The sequence below is a fragment of the Castor canadensis genome, chromosome 6, assembly GCF_047511655.1.
Source record: "Castor canadensis chromosome 6, mCasCan1.hap1v2, whole genome shotgun sequence".
Lineage (NCBI taxonomy): Eukaryota > Metazoa > Chordata > Mammalia > Rodentia > Castoridae > Castor > Castor canadensis.
Genome location: NC_133391.1, coordinates 17,472,603 through 17,499,861, shown reverse-complemented (window position 1 = coordinate 17,499,861; position 27,259 = coordinate 17,472,603). Strand labels below are relative to the sequence as shown.

Genomic DNA, 27,259 nt, shown 5'->3' with positions numbered 1-27,259 from the left:
CTTTGACTCTAGGAATATTGATCATTTCCTCCCTGATTTCCTCAGTTACCCACTGATCATTGTCCAATCTCCATGTGTTTGTATAGTTTCTATAGTTTCTCTTGCTACTGATATCTAATTTTATTTAATTATGATCTAATAAGATGCGAGAAGCTATTTCAGTTTTCTTGTATTTGTTAAGACATGGCTTATGGAGTAAGATATGATCTATCTTGTGGAGAGTTCCATGAGCTCCTGAGAAGAATACATACTGGGGTATTGAAATCACTTACAATTATTGTATCTGGAACTCTGTGTCCATTTATGTCCAATAGTGTTTGCTTTATGAAACTAGTCTTTGCCAGTGAGGTGGGGCTCTTGCTGTAACAAATAGTTGGATCTTGTTTTTTAATCCAATTTTTTAATCCAATCCAAATACAGTCTATGTATTTTCATTAGAGAATTAAGACCATTTACATTTAAGGTTATTATTGACAAGTATTTTCTGATTCATGTAATTTCAGTTTTTTGCTGATTAATTCATGCACTGTTTGTTCTTTTCTCTCTCTTGTCTATCTTAGAAATTTGTTAGTTTACTGAGTTGAGCATGTTTTATTGTTTCCTTCCTCTCATCTGTTTGTCTACACCTCTCCTGAAATTTGTTCATTTCAGTCATGTTTGTGACTGTCTTTATTCCTCATCTGCATAGAATTCCTTTGTGCCTTCTGAAATTTTGGCTTAGGTGTCATGAACTGCTTTAGTTTGTGTTTATCTTATAAGATGGATCAAAGACCTAAATGTAAGGTCTGAAGCTACTACTAGATGAAAACATGGGGAAACATTTCAAGACACTGGTACATGAGACCACAAAAGTGCAGGAGACAAAAGTAAAAATAGACAAATGAGGTTACATTAAACTCAAAAGTTCCTGGGAGCCAGTGACTCATGCCTGTAATCCTAGCTACTTTGGAGGCAGAGATCAAGAGGATTGAGGTTCAAAGCCAGCCCAGGCAAATAGTTTGAGAGACCCTATCTTGAAAGTACCCAATACAAGAAAAGGCTGGCATATTTGAGTCAAGTGGTAGAGAAAGCCTGCCTAGCAAGCATGAGGCCCTAAGTTCAAACCCCAGCACTCCCCCCAAAAAATAACCTTCTGCATGGAAAAGAAAATACTAACAGAGTGCAGAGACAACCTATTTAATAGGAGCCAATATTCACAGGGTTCAAATATGACAATCCACATCTACAACACATAAGGAATTTCAAAAACTAAATAGCAAAAAAATCCTACAAATAACCAAATTAAAGTGGGCAAAATATCTAATTAGACATTTCTCAAAAGAAGATACATAATAGCCAACACGTATATGAAGAAATGCTCTACATTACTAATAATCAGGGAAATGTAAATCAAAACCATAATGATCTATTACCTGACTCAGTAAGAATTACTTATTAAAAAGACTAAACATAACACATGCTAAAAAAGATATGTGGTAAAGTGAACACTTGCACACCATTGGTAGAAATATAAATTAGTACAGCCATTGTGGAAAACAACTTAGAAGTTCACCAAAAAATTAAAAACAGATCTAGCATATGTTTTAGCAACACAACTACTGGGCATATATATCCAAGAGATATGAAATCAGTATAAAGGGCATCCACACTCCTACATTCCTTGCAGCATGATTCATAGTCACCAGGAAATGGAAACAATATCAGTGTCCATTCACAGATCAATGAATAAAGAAAATGTGGTGATACTTACAGTGGAGTAATATTAATCCATAAAAATGAATAGAAGCCTGTCATTTGTAGTATGCAGAACCTGAGATTAATATGCTAAGTGAAATAAGTCAGACAAGAATAATGTTTTGATTTACATTTTCTTCACCTATCTCTATGGCACCCATAACTGGCCTTTGTGCTCACTTGGAGCAAATTTTTGCAGAAGAATTTGGAAATGTTTCCCAATGTGACAAAGGTTTCAGCACACTGATGGAAAATTATAGATGGTAAGTCTGTTAAGAAACATGTTCTGACTCATGTTTTCCTCAGTCTTTCTATATTCCCCAAAATATCTTCTATGTACAATTTTAAGAAATATTTGCAAGGCAATTTGCAAACTGAAGAAACCTAAAGGCTCAAAATTTGGCTTGGTCTTTAGTCACTTAAAGAACACAGTAAATGATGAAGCATTTGACAGTGATTTTCTGACTCATGTATCAAACCCCTTTTCTATAGCACTGATACAGGGAATATATGCAGAGTTGAAAGACATCTTTCCAAAACACTTGTGAAAGTGCTGTACCCTAAAGGTTCCCATGCTAACATATGTTTCAATTCACTGGGAAACAAAAACATTGACAGTGAGTAATATTTTAAGAGTCTTATTCTGAAGCATGTTTTACCTGCCTCCCTTTGTATAATAGGCAGAAAGGGACTTTATGTGCAGCTGGAAGATTTCCTTGCAAGCATATAAAATAGAAGTTATCTAAAGGTTCCCAAGGAGACATGGGTTTCTAGTAACTGCAAGATACTGGTGATAAAGCTTTTTAAGAATAGTGAACTTATTCATGTTTTCCAAACTCTTACCTAAATGTCCCATGAAGGACTTATATGTGATGGTCAGAGACAAAAAGCTGGAAAATGAAGTAACCTAAAGATCCTTGAGCTGGTAGAGCTGGCAGTTCCTGAAATAACACTGGATGGCAAAGTGCTTGAAAATGTACTCATTCATGTATTCGACACCCCTCTGTGTAGCACCAAAAAAGGGCATCAGCACAGAACTGTAAGAGTTTGGCTTGGAAAATGATGTGGCCTAAAGAATCATGGTTCAAGGCCAGTGCCAGCCAAAAAAAAGCAAGACCTCATTTCCAAAATAACCAGACCAAAACAGACTGGAGGTGTGGCTCAAGCGGTAGAGCACCTGCTTTGCAAGCACAAAGCCCTGAGTTCAAATCCCAGTCCCACCAAAACAAAACAAAAACAGAACATTGTAGATGATGAAGCTGACTTCTCAGCAGAAAGCCTGGAAGTCAAAAAACAACAGATGATGTAATTAAAGTGATTTTTTTAAAAAGTCAACAGAGAATTCTACATCTCACAAACCAGTCCTTCAAAAATGAGAGAGAGAGTAGGTGAGGGAGCAGGCAGAGGAGGACGTGTTAATGGTGTTGGACCCATGGAGCTTCTTCTCCCTGCTTCTTTTCTTGGGAACCGCTGCAGAATGGAGGCAGATAAAGAGCTCTCTTGCACCGCCAGCAGGCAGCCAACCCCATCCAGGACATGGGACAGCGTCTCAACGTCCCTCAGTTTACAATAAAGACTTCAATTGTTTATATGCACAGGTTTTACATGCACTGTTCTTTCACGAAATTTAATAGAAACATTTAAGCCAGCATTGGAAAGTGAAGAATGTCAGCAGTGAGGGCATCATGGCAGAGAGGGGAAATAGGCTAGGAATGGGCAGGAGAGAACAGATGGAGAAGGAAGAGAGTCAGATCAAGAGCCCCGATGGAGTAAAATATTTGCAGGCTGTAGAGGAGGAAATGTGAATGGATTTAGTGGATTTCTCTAGGAACTTTGGAAGAGTGTTTGGTATTAGTGGAGCAGGAGGAGGATTGGTCCCTGTTTAGAAGGAACAAAAAGACTTTTGTGAGGAGTGTGCATAAATAAACCAGGAATCTACCCTGAAGATAACTGTTTGACTCTCTGGATACTTACTTTTTGAAGTTTGTTATAGAAGTTTAGAATCATTAGTACTCATTCTGTGTTTCCTTTGAGAGTATCTTCTAAGGAGAAAAGCTGGTTTGAAGTTTTCTTCATATTGAGGCTTAAAATTACTACTACTATGAAAAGTATAAAGAGAATGAACTATTATTGGGAATCCTGTGAGAGTTTGACAAAAAAAAGTTCATTGGAGACTTATCAGTGCCCTTTTGGCAAATAAGAGTGAGTCATCTGGCAAACAGGAAGGAAATTAAGTGTTAAATTTGGTCTAACTTGAATTTTAATTTGAGACTTGTTTCATGCTTGATAGTTTCTTCATTTGAAGGTTAGATTCACTATTCTTCTCTTAGAAATGAATGAGATAATAAATGAGAGATTGTGAGAAAAAAAATGAAGGACAAAATAAGATATTTCCAGACTTTTTAAATGCTGAGATCACTTACCTGCCATACAAGAAATGTTAAAGGAAGTCTTTCAGATTGAAATAAACGGGATCTGATGGAGAACAATATGGTGACTGGGTCATACCTATTGATTATCTCCTCACAGACAGCAAAAACAACAACAATACACACTACTGTGTCAAATGCGTGAAAAGTAATTATATATATGTGAGCAGGTACACAATTAATGAACATATAATTTATTACATCAATTACATAAAAGGCAAAGAGCTGTACAGTGGTAGTGTTGGTGTATAACTGAAGTTAAGTTAGTATCAATCCAAATTAGATTATCGTAACTTTAGAATGTTATATGTAATACACACAGTAATGAAAAACAAAACATCTATAGAACATACATAAAAGGAAATGAGGATGGAAACAACATATTCCTACAAAAATCAACTAACCACTAAAAAGGCAGCGATTGAGGAAGTTAGTCCAAAAATATTACTATCACTCACATTAAGTTTTTCTGTGGTACATAAACCTGGAATCCATTTTACAAATAATAGGAGTTTAAGGAGAAAACCAGTGGCTCTATTCATATAATTAAAATTTATATAGGAAACAAATAGAATTTCTTAAAAATTATGGAAGGAGCAAAGATATATCACTCTGGTATTATGTTTTATGCTTTTAGAACATCACCGAAAAACAATGACATAGTTTAAGTTGAAATTTCTGTGCACTAATAAAACTATGTACTCTCAAGTTGGTTCCTAAAACATCCATCCTCAGACTCAGCAGTCATAATTTTTGCAAAGAAAATTTTATTGATTTTATACATGAAATAACATTTGTGATTTCAATTTCAATAACATTAGATTGAAATAAAAGAATGAGAATATAAAAATCAGCAATACAACCTGCAATTATGTTGAGAAGCAGCAACTGAAAAGCCACATTATCTTCTGAGACTCAATTATCTAAATTCAACTATCCATGCATTTAATATAGCTAATGTATTCATTTATTCAACTAATATTATCCATAATTTGTTAGGGATTGTTCTAGGCCTAGGAATGAATATGTAAGTGAACAACATAAATATTCTTGTCCTCACAGACTTTTCCCTATTAAGATCATGTATTATACTTCTTTCTCTCCCAGAGTATGAGCTGACAACATATCTGAAGTTAATTGTGGGTTTGCTTCCCTTTCCTCCTACTTTTCACATAAATTTTTTCTATGAAGTACAGTATTATAATCTATTTTGAGGTTATATTACAATGTTCTTATATCCTAAAAATGCTGTATTTGAAATGGATGAAGTAATAAAATTTTAATGGAACAAAGCTTTACTCTTTTATGAATATAAGAAGGATTTGGTGTCCTACTCCAGATGTAGTTGAAGTAAACAGAGGCAAAGACCCTCAAAGGTTGCACTGTGAAAGAATGAGTCAAGGCTGGTGGAGTGGCTCAGGTGGTAGTGTGCTTGAGGCCCTGAGTTCAAACTCCAGTACCAAAAAAAATAAATAAATCATGGTGAATGTCAACCATACTCAAATAGTACTCAAACTGATGACAATCATTTTAAATGCAGGAAACAGCATGTAAAGTCAGAAGGAGGTTTACAAAAAAAATATACCTTATTCTCTATAACTGTAAAAATTTGATTTTAATGCATAGCCAAAACCTGTAAGGCACAAAATTACCATCTGAGTTCTGCTCATAACTGCCTATTACATCCTGTCCCTCTCCAGGTTTTGAACTTTTATTCTAATGTCAATTTTCAAGGTCTGACATCAAAGAGTAGGAGTTTTAATCAAAGCTCAATATCTTATTGTAATGAAAATTATCAAGGAATACAATTTGATGCAGAAATATGTACCTAATAATTACCTTTCATGACAATATTTTTGAGTCCCTAACAACACCCATAGCTGCTATTAAAATATGAGTATTAAAAGTCACTCCTGGAGTCACAACCACAGCTATGGTAAAAGAATTTTCTCCATCTGTTAATTCTCTGCTGTATACTTCTTTGATTCTTTTTCATTTTGTAAAATTTTACCTATGTCAACTAGCCCATGTTACAACATCTAACAAGACAGATAAGATATATTTTCCCAAGCATTTCACATTCTGTGAGGAAGATAGGCAATAAGTAAACAAATTTTAAAAATTAGAACTCCAACCAGAGTTAAATGCTATAAAGACAATCTTACAGGTGAATGGAGTAGAAAATGACAGGGCTCTGTAGTAGACAGAATGGTAAGGAAACTATTTCTTACGATCTCTGTCCTTCTTTGTACTGGGGGCCTGAGTAGGTCCTGGTTCAGAGGCAGTTTTCATTTTATAAAAGTTTGTGATTTCTTCTTCCAATTGCCTCCTATCTTCTTCAAGCTTCATTATCTCCTCTTGTTGAACCTTTTTAAGGTGCTCAAACTTGTCCTGCAACTGTAAAACAAATGTGCAGTTGTGACCTAAGACACAGTATGGTAGACATCTGAAAGAACATATTTGTCTTTTTTCTGGATGTCAAACAATCTTTTAAAAATTCATGTTTAATCCAGGCACTAGTGGCTCATGCCTGTAATCTTAGCTACTTAGGAGACTGAGATCAGGAGGATTGTAGTTCAAGGCCAGTCCAGGTTAATAGTTCATGAGACGCCCCCCATCTCTAAAATAACCAGAGCAACATCAACCAGAGGAGTAGAGAGAGAGCCTGCTTTGTAAGCATGAAGCCCTGAATTCAGACCCCAGTCTTACGCACCCCCCCCCCAAAAAAATCATGATTAAACTAAATACTCAGGTATGAAATTTTTCTTGATTTTAAAATTTAATGTTTTTCCATTGAGCCAAATTTAATAAAACCCATAGCCATGGGAAAACAAGATGATTTTATAGCCAGGCACTGGTGGCTCACGCCTATAATCCTAGTTACTCAGGAGGCAGAGATCAGGGGGATCGAGGTTCAAGGCCAGCCTGGGCAGATAGTTTGCAAGACCCTATCTCAAAAATGCCCAACACACAAAAAGGCTGATGGAGTGGCTCAAGTGGTAGAGCCCCTGCCTAGCAAGCATGAGGTGCTGAGTTCAAACCTCAGTACAGCCAAAAAGAAAAAAAAATTTATAACATGTTTATCTTTCCTAAAGAGGTATACTTTCTCACTCAACATATTCTCCACAAAGTCTCTCAAGCAAAGTTTCATCACTAAAAGTGCATATGTTGGAGGCAGGCAAGACAGCTCAGTAAAAGCCCCCAGCACTAACCTACTCTTCCACAAAGAACCAAAGCAGCAGGCGCAGGGCAGCCTGACAAGGTAAGTGACCACAGGATACTCAAAGCCAACAGTAGGGAAACTGAAATCTCATAAAATCCAGAGACCTGAAATGGCATCATAGCAAGAGAAACAAAATATCCCATCACCTGCCACCCCAAGTGTACAGCCAAGGGAGAGGGTCTCCCCTCTGCAGGGGTAAAAGTCAAAGAAAATCCCAGCAAAGTCTGCCAGTGCAGATATTAGCAGTTCTTACCTATTAGAAAGTTGGACAGACCTTGAAGGAGTACAAGCTAAATAGCACACCTAAAATCTGCAGAGTAGTCTGGCTTTCCCAGCAAACTCCCAGAAGCCATCTTGAGAAGCAAACTATTGTCTGAATTTAGATTGTTTTACGGGTCAGAAAAACCCATCTGTAGGACCTCACAGATACCCTACAGTACTGGCTCAGTAGGTGACCTCCTCATCAGCCAGACTTGATCAGTGGATTAACTGTGACACAAACCTGGTGAGAGTGCTGCATAGTAATCAGCAGGGGTTGTAAGGAGGAGGGGAGCAGAGAACTGGGCGATCAGGCAGCATGCCATCTAACACTGGGGGACATTTCAGTTGCATGTTTCACAAAGGTGCCAGGTTGCCCACACAATTCTCACCACCCCTCTCCCAGTGATGGGCACTCACTAGCATGGCAGAGCTGGAACTCTGAATGTCCACTTCCCCACCCACCCACAGAGACAGGCAGGGCAGCTTTGAACAACACCAACACAGCCCCGGCTGTAGCCCTTACCCCAAGCACACAGTCTGAGAAGACCAAGAGAGAAACTTTGCTCAGGGTTTCAAGTGCATCCACTTTCTTTCCCTCCTGCAGGCACCTCAGCCAGACAAATGTCACACAGCTCCCAGCCATGACACTCTCACTTGACCCCTGCTGAGTACTCCAACTCAAGGAATCAGAGACAAACAAACCCTTGCTGTCATACAATCCCCAAAAATGCCTAGCTAAGGGGGTTCTGAGTCCTGCTCAGGTGTACCCACAGCAGCATCAGAGAGGAATAATATTTCCTGCTTAACGTTTTGAAAAAGAACCAGTCAGAAATCTTCAAAATAAAGAGATCTATAAACAGATTTTAAAAATTCAGTTGAAAACCTCCAGAACAGACTAGGTCCAGCAGAAGAAAGAATATCAGAGTATAGAATCAACAGATCTGTATTGCTGACTCCAATGTAGGGACAGTGGGTTGGCTCCCAGTGGAATCATCAAGCTACCTTCTGGTCACAGAGGCTGAGGATCATTCCTACTGAGGATCTGATCCTGCACATGGTATTTCTGCAAACACTTGAAAGTCATAGTGGGTAAGCTGCTGTCAAAATCCATAGTCCAGATTTGGACCAGCATGACTTGGAGCACGTGTGGGCATCCAGCAGACGAAGTAGGCAAGGGACAGGTGTTGACTGCTGTACATCAGCGTGTGGCCCTGCTTTGTCTCCAGTGAATAGATGTGGTCAGTAATGGAGTCAAAGAAGTCACAGAGACTTCTACCATGTCTACCATAGGCACCTGGACATGCTGATGGCACCATAGAAAGTGCTGATGACCATGGAGGACAGCAGAAGCTTGCTGTTGACAGCCACACCATTGCTGACAAACAGGCTTCTGGATATCTAGGAGATGCCACTGACTGAGGACTTCCAGAACTGAACTGGGAAGGGAAAAAGGGTGCTGCTGTGGAAGCAGTGTGTCAGCAGTTGGCAACACATGAGACCTGCATCTTTTGCTAGGCCGTCTCCATCAAAAACTCACTCCCACAGGAGGATTGACAGTTCCATCCAGAAACTGCATACGGCGAAGCTCCAGGCAAGGCCTCTGGGAGAGAGAACACCTGTAGAGACTCTGGAACCACAGTCCCTGCTGGCCCAGAACTCTAGTTTCAATAACAATAGTTTCTCCTCTCTAGGAGAAATAGACTATTTTGGGTCTTTGAGAAATCTGGGCCTCTACTCAAGACAGATCTTTTGCAGTATTATATCCAGACAGAAATTTTAAAAAGGAAGAATGAAGACAGTACTCAAGCTTTTTAGGACACCATTAAAAGAACAAATCATGCCCTTTATCTTTACAAAGATAAAACTAGAAGTCAACAACAAAATGAATCTTAGAAATTACACAAATACATGGAGACTGAACAATACACTTTTGAACAAACAATGGTTATCAAAGAAATTATAAGAGAAGTTTTAAATTTTCTTTTTAAAAGTGAAAATGGAAACATGGGAGAAAGGGCAAGATGGGAGCAGAGTAAAATTCTTCAGGGAGCTCTCTCTGAAGAGACCCCAAGTTGAACACCCATACACATACCAAACTAGCAGCCCAAAAGCTAAGGAAGTCAGGGAAAAGATGACAGTGTCTGCTTTTAGTACGAGAAAGTGAAAAGACTCACTGAAGAAGACAGTAAGGAGTTTCCCGTGTCACATCCCTCCCCCAACTCCCAACAGTCCAGCATGGAGAGGGCAACTGCTCCTTGAGGGAAAGAGAGAGAATTAAGTTCAGGCCTTAGACTCGAAACCCAGTACTGGGGCCACTATGGTGAAATTCAATGTTGGGAAAAGCCCAGTGACTGATACCACCAGGCCAATACCTGCAGACAGAGCCTCTAGAGCTTCATTAGGCCTCCCCTAACCTCAGGCCACACAGCCAGGAACAAACTCCACCACTCGAGGAGCAGAACACTAAAGCTAGCACAGGTCTTCTCAGAGCCTAGAGAAAAACCTGCTATGGTGAGACCAAGCACTAATCAGAACTAAAGTCTCAATACACAGTACAGAGCTCACAGATGGAGCCTCTGAATAGGCTCTGTATTTAGACAGAGAAGTGCATACCTGCAGGACAGACACGAGCTTCGGCCAACCTTGTATTGGCCGAGGGAATGCTGCCCTACTCTCAAGACTGTGCAAGGTCCCTGTAGCTGTGAGAATCAGACACCACCCACGTTAGCACATATTTTGGTGGCCAAGACAGTATTTCCCACCACACATTCTATAACCTCAGGTAGCACAGCTATCACCAGGACAGTGATCAAACATGAGGATCTAGAACAGTCCCAGCACCAAGAAGAGACCTGTCCCAAGGGAGTATCTTGTGTTTTAGCCTACATCACTATAGGCTGTGGCATGATTCTCAGTATACCCCTGAGATTATGTAGGTCCTTGCAACTGTGAGACTTAGAAGCAACCCTGATTAGCATCAACCCAGATGGCCAAGGGTCTGCCTTGAGTGACTCTACTCCAACCTGGAACAGGTTCTTACTAACAGGGTAGTAAGAAAAGGACTGCTATGGTACTTGATGCAAGGCTGGTGAAACTTAATTCTGGGCAGATTTTGGCAACTTCACCAGCAGGACTGTCTGTAGATGGAGCCTCTGGAACATCACCAGTGCTAGTGGGACATGTGGTCCCTATCCATCAGACTTCTAGCTAGTATCACCTGAGGCTGGTTGCAGCGGTCTTCAGCCATTTGTCTACTTCAGCAGGAGGAAGCCCATAGAACTGTGGACCTGGGTCCTAATCCAGTACAGTACCTATATTGGTGGCCTGTCATCTCAAAGCATGACTCAGCTCAGTAACTTTAATGGCCACAGATATTATATAGGAGCCTGTAGCTTGTCTGTCCACAGTGACTGTCCAGAATCAGGCAGAATTCTATTGCATCTGACTATAAGCCAATAACTGTTGATGAGGTATCTGGGCCAATCTTGGCCCCTAGGGTAAGCTTTTGGGGACAGACTACTCTTCTCCAGGGACTCTACAATTGCTTCCAGGACAATAAACCAATGGAACATTCCATCCAGAAGTTTAAGAATACACATTTTCTCATCAGCACAGGAAACATTCCACAAGATATATCATATGTTAGGCCACAAAATAAGCCTCAAATTTTTTAATGAAAGTACATTGGGCATTGTCATATGCCTCCACCCCTATAAAAAAAAGGAAGAAAGTATATTAGGTATCTTTTCTGACCACAGGACAATAAAGCTAGAAGTCAATAACAAGAAAACTTTGAAAACTATACAAACACATGCAAATGAATCTATTTTTGAGCAAGCAATGAATCAGTGGAAGAAAGCATGAAGGAGAAATTTAAACTTCTAGAAATAAATGAGATAGAGATACAACATACACTTGTGGGAGACAGCAAGAGCAGTAGAAAGAAGGAAACTTAGAGCAATCAAGATCTCAAGTGGCTCGAGTGGTAGATGGCATGCTTTCCAAGTGCAAAACCCTGAGTTCAAACCCCAGTCCCACCAAAAAAAAAATTGTCATTCAAAAAGTAGAACAATCTCAAATATACAACCTATTGCTACATCTCAATAAACTGGAAAAGCAAGAACAAACTAAAGCCAAAATTAGTAGAAGGAAAGCAACAATAAAGGTCAGATCAGAAATAAATGGAATGGAGACTAAAAAAAACACATAAAAGATTAAAAAACAGATGATTGTTTTAAAGGTAAAAAAAATGTACAATCCCTTAACTAAACTTAGAAAAAAAGAGAAAACACTCAAAAGTGAACCATTACAACTGACACCACAGAAATACAAACAATCATTAAGAACAACTACATGACAGTAAATTTTATAATTTAGAACAAATGAATAAATTCATAAACACTTGCACCTTATCATGAATAAATAGAAAGCTTGAAGGGATGATCATACTGAGCTGCTAATAAAAAGCCTTGCATTGGGCTGGCAGAGTGGTTTAAGTGGTAGAGCACCTGCCTAGCAAATGTGAGGCATTGAGTTCAAATCCAGTACTGTCAAAAAAAAAAAAAGCTTCTCATAAAAGGAAAGCCCAAAGTCAATGACCTTGCTGCTGAATTCTACCCAAATTTACAGAACTTGTGCTGATTCTCCTTAAGTTATTCAAGAAAATAAAAGAGGAATGAATTCTTCCAAGTACACTCTATAAGGCAAGCATTACCCTGACACCAAAAACAGACAAGGACACAATTTCACCACCCAGAGGCAACCACCTTTGATATTTTACTGACTTACTTTTGGTTTTTACTTTAAACATTCAATACAATTGTTAAGTCTTAGCTTAGTGTTGAAGAATAAACTTTCAGTCGAGCTGATTGGGATTTTCTCTGAAAACTAAGACTCAGGGTCTGGGGATAGCTCAGTGGTTGACTGTTTGCCTCACATGCACAAGGCTGTGGGTTCAATCTCCAGGACCACAAAAAAACAAATCCAATCTGAGATTCCTTTAAAAAAGAGCTAAGACTCCATTTTGTCATCTATAAAATGGATATAAATATAGCATCTAATTTATAAATGATGGAGATTAAGTTAATACAAGGTACTTAGCAAGGTGTGGGGCACAGATAATCCTTACTAGAAATATGGAACACAATTTTTCCTCTAAGGTAAAAATTCTTTGTAAACAAAATTTTGTACAAAATTCCAGGAGATGAAAGTATTTTTATATACCATTCTCTGTTTTTGAACTTTCTTCCAATTGTTGTTTATCATAAAGAACATTATGAAAAATACATTTGTTTTTTAATATTGTCATACTGGGAATACGGTTTCATTTATAAAAGTTCTTACAATATATCATAGTCGAATTCAACCCCTCTACCATTCCCCATTATCCTCACTCCCCCCATTTCTGGAATAGTTTCAACAGGTCTCATTTGAAAAATATGTTTGTATTCAAAGCTTTTTCTACATTTTAGATTATTTCCTTAGGACAAATCCATGTTTTCATCATGGAATGATGTAACTAATATAAATAATGAAAAAAAGAAATAAAGTGCATTCAGATTGCAAGAAAAAAATCAAATTGCTGCTGCTTGCAGATGCTGTGATCTTATATATCCAAACCTGAAAAACTCCCACACAAAACTTTAGAACGAATACATGAATTCATGCATACCTATAGGACACAAAAGTCAACTGACAATTATAAGTAGCATTGCTGTATGCCAAGAATGAATTATCTGAAATAGAAATCAAGAATGCAACACTACTTATAACAGCTACAAAAAAAACTAAAAGACTGGGCCAGGTGTGGTGGCTCACTTCTGCAATCCTAGCTACTCAGGAGGCAGAGATTGGGAGGGTCATGATTCAAAGCCATCCCAGGCAAAAATTCACGAGACATCATCTAAGCCAACAGCTGGACACGGAGGTGTGCATCTGTTACCACAGCTGTGTGGGAAACGTAAAATAGGAGTACCTCAGTCCATACTGGCAGGCATACACTGAAGACCCTATACTAAAAATAACTAAAAGCCAAAAGGATTGATGAATGGCTCAAGTGGTAGAATGCTCAGGAAGTATAAAGGCCTGTGCTCAACCAAAAACAAGCTAAAATAATTACAAATCAATATTATCAATAAGGTGAAAGAAGTCTACAAAAGAAATTAATAAACACTGATGAGAGAAATTGAAGTGAACACATAAAAGTGGGCATGTTCATAGATGGAAGAGTCAATATTATTAAAATGCCCATAACACCCAAAGTGTTCTACAGATCAAGTGCAATCCCTATCAAAATGACAAGAGCATTCTTTACATAACTAGAAAGAAATTTATATGAAACCACAAAAAACCCAAATTAACAAAACCACCTTGAGCAAAATAACAAAGCAGACAGCATTACACTGCCTTACTTTAAAACATAATGCAAAGGTGTAGTAATCAAAAGCACGATACAAGCATAAAAACAAATGTAAACCAACAGAACAAAACAGAGAGCCAACAAGTAAGTCATTCATTTATGGCCACTGACTTTTTTGGAGAAAAGACAGTCTTTGTAGTAAGTGAGAATGGAAAATTATACATCTGCATGCATCGGAATGAAACTAGGCCCTTGTCTTTCACCAGTTCCAAAGATCAACCAAAAAAAACCTAAAAATTTAAATGTGAGACATGAAACTACTAGAACAAAATAGGGGAAATATTTCAGAACATCGGAACAGCATTTGGGGGAGCAAGATCCCAAAATCACAGAAAATGAAAGCAAAAATAGGCAAATGGGATTACAACCTAAATAGCTTCTTTACAGCAAAGAAAACACTCAACAGAGTGAGTGGACAACACACAGAAAAGGAGAAAATATTTGCAATGTGTACATCTGAAAAGGGGTCGACATCAAAAGTATATACAGAATTCCAAAAGTCATTTGTTCAATTAAATAAATGGACAAAAGATCTAAGTAGACATTTCTCAAAAGAAGACATATGAATGGCCAACAGGGACCTGGAAAAAATGCTCCACATCACTAATCATAAGGGAAATGCAAACCAAAACCACAGTGTGATATGACTTCTACCCAGGAAGAATGGCTAATATAAAAAAAATAATAAAGACAAAAAGTGATGGCAAGGATGTGGAGAAAAGGGAACCCGTGCACACCATCAGTGGGAATATAAATTAGCACAGCCTTTAGGAAACAGTACGGAGGTTCCTCGTAGATAGAACGACAATATAATCAGCAACAACACTACTGACTACACAGCCAGAGTAAATTAGTGTGCTCATCTTGAGCTCTGCCCTTCCGGTTTCATTTCAGGACTATTCACAATAGCAAAGAAATGCAAAGTGTCCATCAACTGAAGGGTGGGCAAAGAAAATGTGGTGTTTATGGATGGTCCAGAGATAATCGTGTCGAGACAAGCCAAGCTCACAAAGACAAGTAACACGTTTTCACTTATATGTGGAATCTAGATCTAAAAACATAATGATATGATGTACAGATAGAGCAGGACCCTTAGATCCCAGCACAGTAAGCACTGTTAAGGGTGTAGGAGGGTGAATATGGTGGAATATTATGTACTCATGTATGAAAAAGGAAAAATGAAACCTGTTGAAACTGTTCTAAGAATGGGGGAGGGCAGAAAAAAGGAGAATGATGGAGGGGCAAATTTAAATATGAAGTATTGTAAGCACTTTTGGAAATGTTGCAATGTACCCCCTATACAACAACAATATAATAAAAAAATTTTTAAAGAGCTGCTGATCATAGCCAAAGAAGCAATGGAGAAACTGTACTATGGAGGTCAGAACTAAACTCAACACTCCAAAATGAACTGACATCCAGGACACATTGTCCAGAGAAGGCTATTCCCTAAAGAAGGCTTCACATAGCAATGAAAAAGTTAATAGGCTGTAAATTTCATTGACAATGCAATGGTGTCAAGAGGCATAATCTTTAAGAGATGATTAGGTCATGGGGGTTCTGGCCTCACAAATGTATGAATGCTCTTATCATGGGCGTAGACTAGTCATTAGTGAATGGTACCAAATGGAAGAGTGATTTCAGCCCCTTTCCCGCTCTTTCTTTCCCCCTCCTCCTCTCCCTCCCCTCTCTCCCTTTCCTTCTCTCTCTCTCTCTCTCTCTCTCTCTCTCTCTCTGTCTTGCCCCTCTACTTTCCACCAAGAGATGATGAAGTAAGGAAGTCCTCACCAAATTAACAATTCTCATTGTTGAACTTCCCAGTCTCTAGAACTATAAGAAGTAAATCTCTGTTCTTTATAAATTACCCAGTGTCCAGTATGCAATTACACATGCACAAAATGGGCTGAGACAGAAAAATCATACTGAGAAGTGTAGCTGTTGCAGTAACAATGGCTTAAAATGTTTGAAACTTGGTAATTGGTAGAGGAGCAAGCTAGAAAAAGCCTAATGTCTATTCTGGGCGCTGGTGGCTCACACCTGTAACCCTAACTACTCAGGAGGCAGAGATCAAGAGGATCATGGTTCTCAAGACCTTATCTTGAAAAAAATCCACCACAAAAAGGGTTGGTGGAGTGGTTCAAGTGGTAAGAGCACCTGTCTAACAAGTATGAAGCCCTGAGTTCAAACCCCCAGAATCACCACCCCACAAAAAAGCCTAATGTCCATGAATTGACATTAAAGAAAAATAATTAAAGGCTCTGTAGATGACACAACCTGTAGGGAAAGCCTATGTCTTCTCAGGGATGACTTAACTGGTCGTGATCTGAATGTTTATAGAAACATGTACATAAAAGGACACTGTGATGAGGTCCCAGAAGAAATGAAGAACAAGGAACTGGAAACTGAACATAAAGCTGTCCTTTGTATACAGTTGGAAAAAACTTGGCTGAATTGTTTCTGTGGCCAAAGGCTTTACTCAAGGCAAAACTTAAGAGCATCAAATTAGGGTATCTGTCCTAAGAATTTTCTACGCAGGAAGGTGTTCAAGGTGAGCCAGGGTCTTTTTTAACTGTAAACTGAGAGAAAATAGAAGTTATATAAAGATATAGCTAAAAAAAAAAAGTAGTAAAAAAAAATTAAACTCCAGGAACCAGTGGCTCATGCTTGTAATCCCAGCTATTCAGGAAGCAGAGATCAGGAGGATCGCAGTTCAAAGCCAGCCCCAGCAAAGAGTTCACGAGACCCTATCTCGAAAAAAAACCATCACAAAAAAGGGCTGGTGGAGTAACTCAAGGTGTAGGACTGAGTTCAAGCCCCAGTACTGCGAGAAAAAAAAAAAAAAAGAATTGAAGCTGAAGCTAGCCATGGAAAGAATTTTTGAAAGCATGTTTGGGAGAGAATGCTAAGGAAAATGGCAAGCAACTATTTTCTACAGAGATTGCTATAGTAGAAAGAGGCATGTTCTGCTCATCAAGAAAACAGCCCTGACAGCTCTTAGAGATGTCAAGGCAAGTTAAGGACACTGAAAGTGAGGTTTCCAGAAAGGTGTTGTATGGACCTCACCATTCATTGCTCTGCACCACCTCAGGACTGTGCTCCCTGAATTCCAATGCAGTGCCCTTGGAAACCCCAGCCATTGTTCAAGTGACCCCAGATGTGGTTCAGACTGCTATTCTAGGGCTCAGGAAGATACTTGTCATGGGGCATGACCAGAGAGTCCCCATTTAGGGCCATGCCAATAGGCCCATGGAGTAATGCAATCCCCAAGACCCCAGAAGAGTGGGGCTTCCAGCATGCAACTCTATCCTGGAAAGCTAGGCAGGAGAATTCAACCTGTAAAAGCTTCTGTGTGAGTTGAGTACAACAAAAACATGTGTTCAGTGCTGTCTGAGACCTTAGAAGTACAACCCCTACCCCCAATATGTCAGAGATGTGGACATTTAATTGGCAAATTCTCAAAATGTTCCAGAAAAAAATAAATTACAAGGTCAGGCACAGTGGTACATGCCTATAATCCCAGCTATTAATAAGTAGAGATCAGGAGGATCGCTGTTCAAGGCCAGCTCAGACTTAAAGTTAGTGAGACCCCCCCCCCCGCCATCTCAACTAAACAAGCTGGGCATGGTGGTTCACATTTGCAATTGCAGATATGTAGGGCACGGATGAGAAAATCACACTCTGAGGCCAGCTCTGGGCAAAATGTAAGACCTTATCTAAAAAATAACCTAAAGTTGGAGTTATGGCTTAAGTGGTAAAGTACCTACTTTGTAACTGTGAAGCCCTGAGTTCAAGCTCCACTCCCACAAAAGTAAGTAAGTAAATAAATAAATAACCTAAAGCAAAAAGGACTGTCTCAAGTGGTACAGTGCCTGCTTAGCAAGTGCAAGGGTGAAGACATACTATGTACTCACATGAAAATGGAACAATGAGACCTGCTGAAACTATTCCAGGAATGGGGGGAGGGAGGATAAAGGAGAATGATGGTGGGGTGAACTCTTTTGTAAATGTCGCAGTGCACCCCCAGTACAACAATAATAAAAAAAGATTTAAAAAGTCTTTAGTCTCACTTTTAAAAAAAACAGTAGTGTCAAAAATAATAAACAAATACATACAGAAATAACAGGCTATACTTTTGTAAAGTCTATTCTGATCCTACATAGTGAAGAGCTATTCTTTTAAAGAATAGCAAATTTGTTTCAGAAATATAAACTAATCCCTTGAGATAAGGCCCTAATTAATAGGATATGTAAAAGAGACTGCAGATGACCACAAGGACAGCACTTGCCTCTTTTTCAGCATCTTTAAATGATGTCTCTTTCTCCTTTACTCGCTGCATGAACTTCTGCTTCAACTCTTCCTCTTCCCACTGGCACTGGTCCTGGAACTCTTGTCTCTTGGTTTCATATAGCTCCTGAAAGCTGAAAAGGAAATAGTATTATTCTTATGTTAAAATGCTAACACAAATTAACATGTAGACTGAATATTAGCATGTTAGGTTCTGTAACATGACATTCACCAATATTCTCTTATGTGTAGTAACACAAAATGGAGATGTCTATATCATGAGATGTAAAAACTAAGACACAATGAGTAATATGAGTAAAGTCTAAATAAAGAACGTAAGAATTCTTTTTTTTTTTTTTTTTTTTTTGCGGTACTGGCGTTTGAACTCAGGGTCTTCACCTTGAGCCACTCTGCCAACCCTTTTTTTATGGTGTTTTCAAGATAGGGTGTTGTGAACTATTTGCCCAGGCTGGATTTGAGCTGAGATCCTCCTGATCTCTGCCTCCTGAGTAGCTGGGTTCACAGGTGTTAGCCACCAACGCCCAGCTAGAACACAAGAATTTTGAGAAACTTTTCTTGGCAGTACTGAAGTTTAAACTCAGGGCCTCAGGATTGCTAGGCAAATGCTCTACTGCTTGAGCTGTGCCCCCAGCCCAGAATTTTGAAACATTTATGTCACTCTCTGTTATATCATACTTATTCACATCTTTGGGCAATAAAGTTGAAGGAAACTGGTAAGATCTGAGACTATCTCAAAGTAGTTCAAACAAAGAAAGGGATCCTTTCACTTATGATAGTTCCATATTGATTGTCTTCAAAGAACCATAATGGATATAAATGGATTGTGATAATAGTGTTACCTGGCTGGCAGAGTAGCTCCAGTGGTAGAGCACCTGCCTAGCAAGCATAGGACCCTGAGTTCAAACCCCAGTACCACCAAAAAAAAAAAAAGTGTGATCAGTGCTATCCATACCTTTCATCACAAATACTATTCCTCTTCAATATGGCTCTCAAAATTCCTTCACTTTACTTCAAGGACATTTCTGTTTTTCAACACTTCACTCCATCAAATTCTTTTTAAAATCCTCTGTCAAATTTGTCAATCTTTGCTAATATCTGACCATTTCCCTCTGAGCATCTATTTTATGTAAATACAAAAATTCAAAACTATAACATTTTTTTCCTTGCTTACACATCTCACTATAGGCACACCCTGGAGATGCATATTCCAACATCTAAAAGAGTCCTCCACCATGCTGTTCCTTCTGTGTCCATCTGTGTGAAGATAATTTGAAAGCCTAAAAATTCACTTTGGACCAGAATGAGAGAAGTACTCTTTATTTCATTCCCAAATGATCAGACCTTGTGGTTTTAGGGAGTTTCTAAGTCATCATTTAGGTGTGGCAGTGATGCACACACTTACCTCACTGGCTGGTTGTCGGGACCCACATCTGTAAAGCCCAGGTTCTGCAGCTTGCGGCACCTGTAGCATTCATAGTGATGAAAGTGGGTGTGTTCTTTCAGGTCTTCCATATTGGTACAAAGAAGCATGTCACGCAGCTTAACAAAGTCACAGTGGTTTTCATTTTCCACTAGTCAGAGAAATAAATCCATGGCACTCACTACCAATTGCTGGCATTCAGCAAACATTCTCAAATCAATTCATGGATGATAAACATTTAAAATAATAGCTATATGATGGTATCTATATTTCTGATTAACAGCTAAAATTCTTTGAACTATGTATCTGGTTACTCTGTCTCGGTAATATTAAGCATAGTTAAAATAAAAAAGAAGCCAGGCATCGGTGGCTCATGCCTATAATCCTAGCGACTCAGGAGGCAGAGATCAGAAGGATCAAGGCGTGAAGCAAACAGTTCATGAAACAAACCCTATCTTGAAGATACTCAACACAAATAAGGGCTGGTGCAGACTTTCAGGCAATAAGAGCACCTGCCTAGCAAGAATGAGGCCCTGAGTTCAAATCCCACTACCACCAAAAAATAAAAAAGTTAAAATAAAATTGCTCTAAATTTATTTCATTAGAATAAGTAGGAAGAAGCAAAATTAAAAGTTATTTTAGTATATATATAATAAGTTTTCATGAAAATTGTATTAGTGTCCTATAAACTACCATCAAGATATTTCACAGCTAACAGATCATGCAATATAACTTCAACAAAGTAAATAATTTTTAAAATAAATTCTTCTAACAAAAATACCTTAAAATCATACAGGTTTTAGTTATCAAATTCCACTTATGTGCCACATTTATGATACTGCATTAATCAGTATTCAAAATCAATGAACACATTCATCTAATTCTTGTAATTCATTTTTAACTGATACAGAAAGCCATAAATCTTGTACATATTACGCAATACCAAGTAACATCTGATACATGTATACATTGTGCAATATTTAAATCAAGTTGCATGTATCCTCAAACTTGTATCATTTTTTTTGGCAGTACGGGGGTTTGAACCCAAGGCCTCATGCTTACTAGGCAAGGCACTCTTACCACTTAAGCCACTCTGCCAACCCTGTGTTATGTTGAGTATTTTCAAGATAGTGTCCCATAAACTATTTCCCCAGGCTGGCTTCAAACCTCGGTCCTCCTGATCTCTGCCTCCTAAGTAGCTAGGATTACAGGTGTGAGTCACCAGACTCTTATCATTTCTTTATGGTATAAATTTTCAAATGTTTTCTTCTCTCTTTTTGAAATATAGAGTACATTATGGTTGTCTGTAGTCACTATACTGTGCAACAGTCTACAGGAGCTTTTTTTATTTGGCAGTACTGGGGTTGGAACTCAGGCTCTCATGCTTGCTAGGCAGGTGCGCTACCACCTGAGCCACTACACCAGCCAGCCCCCACCCCTCCACCCCACCAGTAGCTTCTTGCTCCTATATAACTGCCATTGAGGAACCTTTCCCTGTCCCACCCACTGGCCCTAGCCTCTGGTAATCACCATTCTACTCTCAATTGCTACAGGGTCAACTATTTTAGATTGCACACAGGAATGAGCTCATGCGGTTGGCACTTGTCTCCCTGAGCCTGACTTATTTCACTTAACATAATGATCTCCAATTGCATCCATGTTGTCACAAATAATGGGATTTCTCTGTCAGGTTTATGTTAGGGTTGGTTGACCATTTACTTTTACTTTGTGTGTGTAACTTAATTGACTTTTTCATTAACATGTATCAATTGTACAAATTAATGGGCTTCACGGTGACATTTCCAGTACATGCATATACCATGCGTTGATCAAGTCATCCTCTTCTACCCTTTCTCACACTCCCTTCCTCTCCCCCCAGTGCTTACTGCATCTGTAGTCTACACTTGGACCATATTTCTTTTTTTTTTTTGGTGGTGGTGGTACAAAGGTTTGAACTCAGGACCTCACACTTGCTATGCAGGCTCTCTACCACTTGCTACTCCACCAGCCCTTTTTTGTGTTGTGATGGATATTTTCGAGATAGGAGCTCATGAACTATTTGCCCAGGCTGGTTTCGAACCGTGATCCTCCTGATCTCTGCCTGAGTAGCTAGGATTACAGGTGTGAGCCACCAGCACCCAGCAGTGTAAGAGTTCTGTAAGGTACTGTTAAAATTGATTGAAGTATCCTATTGAGAATTTTTACACCTATGTTCATCAGGGATATTAATCTATACTTCTGTTTTTTGTTTTGTTTTTATTAGACTTTGGTAGCATGGTAATACTGGTTTTATAAAATCATAGACTTGTCTGAGAAGCATTATGTTAATTCTTCTTTAAAAGTCTGGTAAAATTCAGCAGTGAATCCATTCAGTCCCAGGCTCTTTTATTGTTGGAGACTTTCTCATTGTAGAGGCATTTAACATCTTTGGTTAATATATTTTAAAAACAAATCATACATCTCTCTCCTGTGTTTATCACATCCAGAAAACTTATCATGGCACACTGTCTATTGTGTAGGATATAGTGACCAAATTTTATACATCTATACATATACAATATAATGAATACAATATATTAAAACATTAAGTTTTTAAACTATGGTTCATAAATTTAAATTTTTCAAATATGTCAATTTAAAAAAACATCTGGAGCCAGGTGCCAGTGGTTCCTAACTACTCAGGAGGCAGAGATCAGGAGGATCATGGTTTGAAGCTAGCCCCAGGCAAACAGTTTGCAAGACCTTTATCTCAGGGAGAAAAAAAAAATCACACAAAAAAAGTGGCTGGCAGAGAGATGCAAGTGGTAAGAGTGTGAGACCCTGAGTTCAAAAACTCCAGTGCTGCCAAAAAAAAAAAAAAAAATTCACAAGAAAGAACATTTGGAGACCAGTACAGGTAGAAATCCTCCGTCCTCAATAATTTGTACTACAGATACATGAGCAAGAACACAAATCACTCTCTATTACAATATTCAATTCATTTTGATGCTAAATAGGTTAACAAATGTCAAAGATACAATTTAGCCAATGGTATACTGCACTTCTTTGATTTAAGTAGTAGTTGGCCATTCTTGTTTTTTAGTGACCACTTCAGAATACTTTCGAAATTAGTGGTATTTTATGAAACCCATTTAAGCACTAGCATTCATCCTTCCATCTTGTTCAAGGCAATCCCCAGCATTCTGACTGCCCTGGTTCATGCAGAGAGGTAGTATTTATATGGTACAAGCAAGGAGTTTCCCAATCCTGGCAACCTATCAACTAAACTTCCTGCCAACTAAATTTCCCTTGTCACCTCCTGGGTTTGGGGTAATGATGGGAGCCTCTAATAAAGACTTCCATCTACCAGGGACCCTTAGATAGCCCTCTGTGCAAAGGCCCTGACTGCCACCCTCCCCCGCCCAATACCCCTTTCTAGCAGGAAAGAAGCCAAAGAGCAGTCGTTGCCCCTTTTCCCTAATGGCAGTTAGAGTTACTTCTTCACAGGGGGGAATCAGACAGAAGGAAGGGGACCCCTAGAAACCTCCATTATGTCCTCCCTGTGATCACAACCGATGGAAAGAAGGAAAGGAAGGACAGGCAGCATGAGGATCAGGACCCACCAATCAGAATGTTGCATCAACAGCCAACCAAAATGCTGCTTTCTGCATACCTAATTAGCACACAGATTGAGGAATGCTCTGGAGTGAATGGACAAAAACCTCAGATGATGTCATTTCTCGGGCACCCTCTTTTGGGACTCTCCCCTCAATTCTAGGGGCTCTACTCTCCCACTTTACTTTTTTCTATCTCAATAAATGCTCCCACTTTACTTCATCACAGAATGAGCTCTCTTTCATGATATTTACCTTGCAAAACTCCCCAAGGGTAGTGACGGCCTCTGACTATCCTTTTTCCAACTTTCACCTCATCCATACTTCCTACCACAGCAAAAGGTAACAATCCCTAGAAAATAAGAAGGATAAAAATTGAATTCTCTCAGAACAATGTGGTTTACTAGAGTCACTCTTTTTTTGTTTTGGAAATAACAGAGGTGGGACTATCATAGTAAATTTAATCCAACAAGCGATCTACCTGGATCAGATTTTAATACTTAGCAGAAAATAAACACTATCTGATTTTGCATCAGTCTCAAGTGGTATACACAATTAAAAACTATTTACTTAGAATCGACTAAAGCAAGACATTCTACTATGCTGTGGGAAATACTAAGAAAAACATGTTAACATATATACAATTTTTTTCACACTATATTCTAAATGCAGACACAGTGTTGAGAAAATAATACACAAACTTTCTACATGCTATTCTTTTACAGTATATAGAAGATATACTATATCTTCTAGTATAGAAGATAAAGATAGAGACATTAAAAATAAAAGTGCAACAATTAATTAATGGCTACACAATGTAAAATATGCTGATTAACAGTAATATATATGTCCTGATGAATTTTAATATGATTTAGAGTAGGAAGGGGCCATTTGTGATCATGAGCATCAGAGAGAGTCTGAAAAATAAAGCCCAATGCCAGGGACATCTGAGAGGATGGTAAGCAAAGCCAGAAGGGACCACAGGTAAGGAGGAAGTTTGGGGCAATATGCAAAGACAGGAATGTACAAGAGAGACTCGAGGTCTGTCAGAAGTGATGTACATTGGTGTGTCTGGATAGGAATTTTGATAGTATAAAGGAAAATACTATGGTTAAAGTTTTGGCATTGTGTTAACTATTTGATAATTAATATTAGTTTATTATATGTTCATGATAAAAAATTATTCCATATAAGAATTTCCTATACTTGGGCTCCTAGAGATATGTCAGGAGAGGTGAAAATATTCAAGACATGATAAAAAAGAATTTAACACATATGAATAAAGAAAAAATATATATCACTCACCTTTTCAATAAAGGAATCTTTAAGCATCTTGAAATAAATAAGGTATGAAAAATAAGAGCAACGAAATTAACATTTATCAATATAAGAGGTAACTCTTATATTCTAGACCTGTGTGTCAAGTGCTTCAAAATGATTCTGGCAGATAAATCTCAAAAGAAACCCTAGAAGATGTATTGGTGACACAGATAACAGTTTTAGAGGTTCCAGTCCATGACAGACTAGTCCTGTTTCTTTGTGACAGCACAATACATCATGTGCCATCATATAGCAGCAAATGCAGAGGAAGTTCAGTCATCTTGTAGGTGGGAATGAAAACGAGGGAAGAAGAGACCCTGCATACTATGATCCCTTTCAAGGTCACACCTCAATGACCTCAAATCTAGGCCCCACCTCTTAAAATTTCTACCAACCTCCAATAGTACCATGGGCTGGGAACCAAACTTTTAGTACATGGGCTTTTGGGGCCCATTCCACACCCAAATTATAGCACTCTACTTCTGGATCCCAAAGCCTTATGTCTACCTCTTAAGGAAAAATGCATTCAAAAGAAGAAACACAAATGTCAAAGTCTTAAGTGTTCCAGCATTGCAGCACCAAGTTCACATAAAAACCAACACACAAATTACATGTGTCCACATACAATACCAGCATTCCTATTCCAAAAGGAAGCAATGGGGAAAATATGGAAAGATCATACCAAAGCAAGACCTAAATTCACAGGGCAAACATTGAACTCTAAGCCTTCATGTCTACCATCTGGGACACACTAAAATAGAATGTGAGCTCCCACAGAATTGGAGAACCCCACCCCTACAGCCTTGTTGCAGACCAATTTGTCACTTTCTTGGGATGGATCTGCTTAGTACCTGAAATTTCCCTCTGCAGGCATTCCACATTCCTGGTATCTCAGCCCCCTCCAAAACCACCCATTGATCTCTGCTTATAGCATTCTAGGCTTTCTCTAGCCCACTTCAATTTTTTCAAAAATCCTTCCATGAACCAATTCCAAACACTTCTGGACCTCATTATCAGGTATAGTCACAGCAATGACTGCACCTCTCTGTATCAATTTCTCTATTAATAACTTCCTCTCACTGTGAGAAGAATCAACACAACAGAGGAAAGGTATATTTTAGCTCATAACTTGTGACTAATTGGCCATTTTGCTTTGGGCCCACGGTGACAAAACACATCATGGCAGCACCACATGGTAAAGGAAGTTCCTTAACCTCAGGGCTAGGGATGAGAGGGAAAGAGACTGGCATCCCACACCCTCTCCAAAAGCCTGACTCAAATGGCAAAAGCCTCATTCTAGACCCAAACTCCTCATGGTTCCATTACTCATCCCAAGAGCACCACAGGATGGAAACCAAACTTTTAACGCAAGGGCTATCAGGGAATATTTCATGTCCAAACTATAACAAGCTGAATAGATATTTCTCAAAAGAAGAAACACAAATGTCATCTAATACATGGAAACTATTCAGTATCATTAGCCATTAAGGAAGGGCATGTTAAAAATTCAAAATGAGATGTCATCTCACCTCGGCTAGAATGGTTGTTGTCAAAAAGAAAAAAAGTACTAGTAAGGGTGAAGAGAAATGGTAAATCCTTTACATTATTGGTTTGGACATGAGTTAGCACAGACACTATGGATAGCCCTGTAGAGGTTCCTCAAAAATATGAAAACAATAAAAGCAGAAATCAAAAATAAGAAAAACTCTGAAGCTTTATAAATACCTGGAAATCAAAAAAAAACTTATGCAATGAATAGATGAAGAAGGAAATTTAAAAATTTCTTAAAAACAAAAGAAAATGAAGGCAAAAACATCAAAAAACCTATGGCATACAGCAAAAGCAATACTAAGAAGGAAATGTAAAACAAGCAATGCCCACATTAAAAAATGAAAGGAGAAACAACCTACCATTGCATCTCAAAAGAACTAGAGCCAGGCACAGGTGGCTCATGCCTGTAATCCTAGGTACTCAAGAGGCAGAGATCAGGAGGATCAAGGTTCAGAGCCATCCCAGGCAAACAGTTTGTGAGACCCTATCTCAAAAAACCCTTCACAAAAATAGGGCTGGTAGAGTGGCTCAAGGTGAAGGCCCTGAGTTCAATTCCCAGTACTGCAAAAGAGAGAGAGAGAGAGAGAGAGAGAGAACTAGAAAAAGCAAGAAAACGAAACCCCAAATTAGTAGAAGAAAGAAAAAGATTGGACCAGAAATAAATGAAATGGAAACTGTATAAAGGGGTGCCCGCATGCTCCTATGTATTATGTCACTATTCACAATAGCTAAGATACCAAGTCAACCTAGATGTCCACTGATGGATGAGAGTATACGTAGCATATTATTACACAATAGAATTATGCAGTGGAATATTATGGAATGTTATTTGGCAGAGTAAGGAATGCAATTCTATTCTTTGTAGCAAAATGGATAGAACTATGGGACATTATCTTAAGTGAAATGAGTCAGGCAAAGAAAGATAAGTACTGCATATTCTCTCTCATATGCAGAATTGAAAATCCAATCTTAATGTACCATAGTGATGACTAGAGGCTGGAAAGG

General features: G+C 38.6%; 1 protein-coding gene across 1 annotated transcript in view; it reads right to left on the bottom strand.

Annotated features, from left to right (window-relative positions):
- Nucleotides 1–4,392: 4,392 nt before the first annotated feature.
- Nucleotides 4,393–27,259, bottom strand: part of Septin14 (septin 14) — a 61,978-nt gene continuing 39,111 nt past the window's right edge. Inside the window, exons 8-11 of the mRNA XM_074075813.1 lie at nt 23,639–23,735; nt 19,773–19,941; nt 18,351–18,483; nt 4,393–6,560 (exon numbers count right to left, since the gene is read on the bottom strand). Of these exons, the coding sequence (XP_073931914.1) occupies nt 6,384–6,560; nt 18,351–18,483; nt 19,773–19,941; nt 23,639–23,735 (576 nt within the window). The 3' untranslated portion in view covers nt 4,393–6,383. The remainder of the gene's footprint in view (nt 6,561–18,350; nt 18,484–19,772; nt 19,942–23,638; nt 23,736–27,259) is intronic.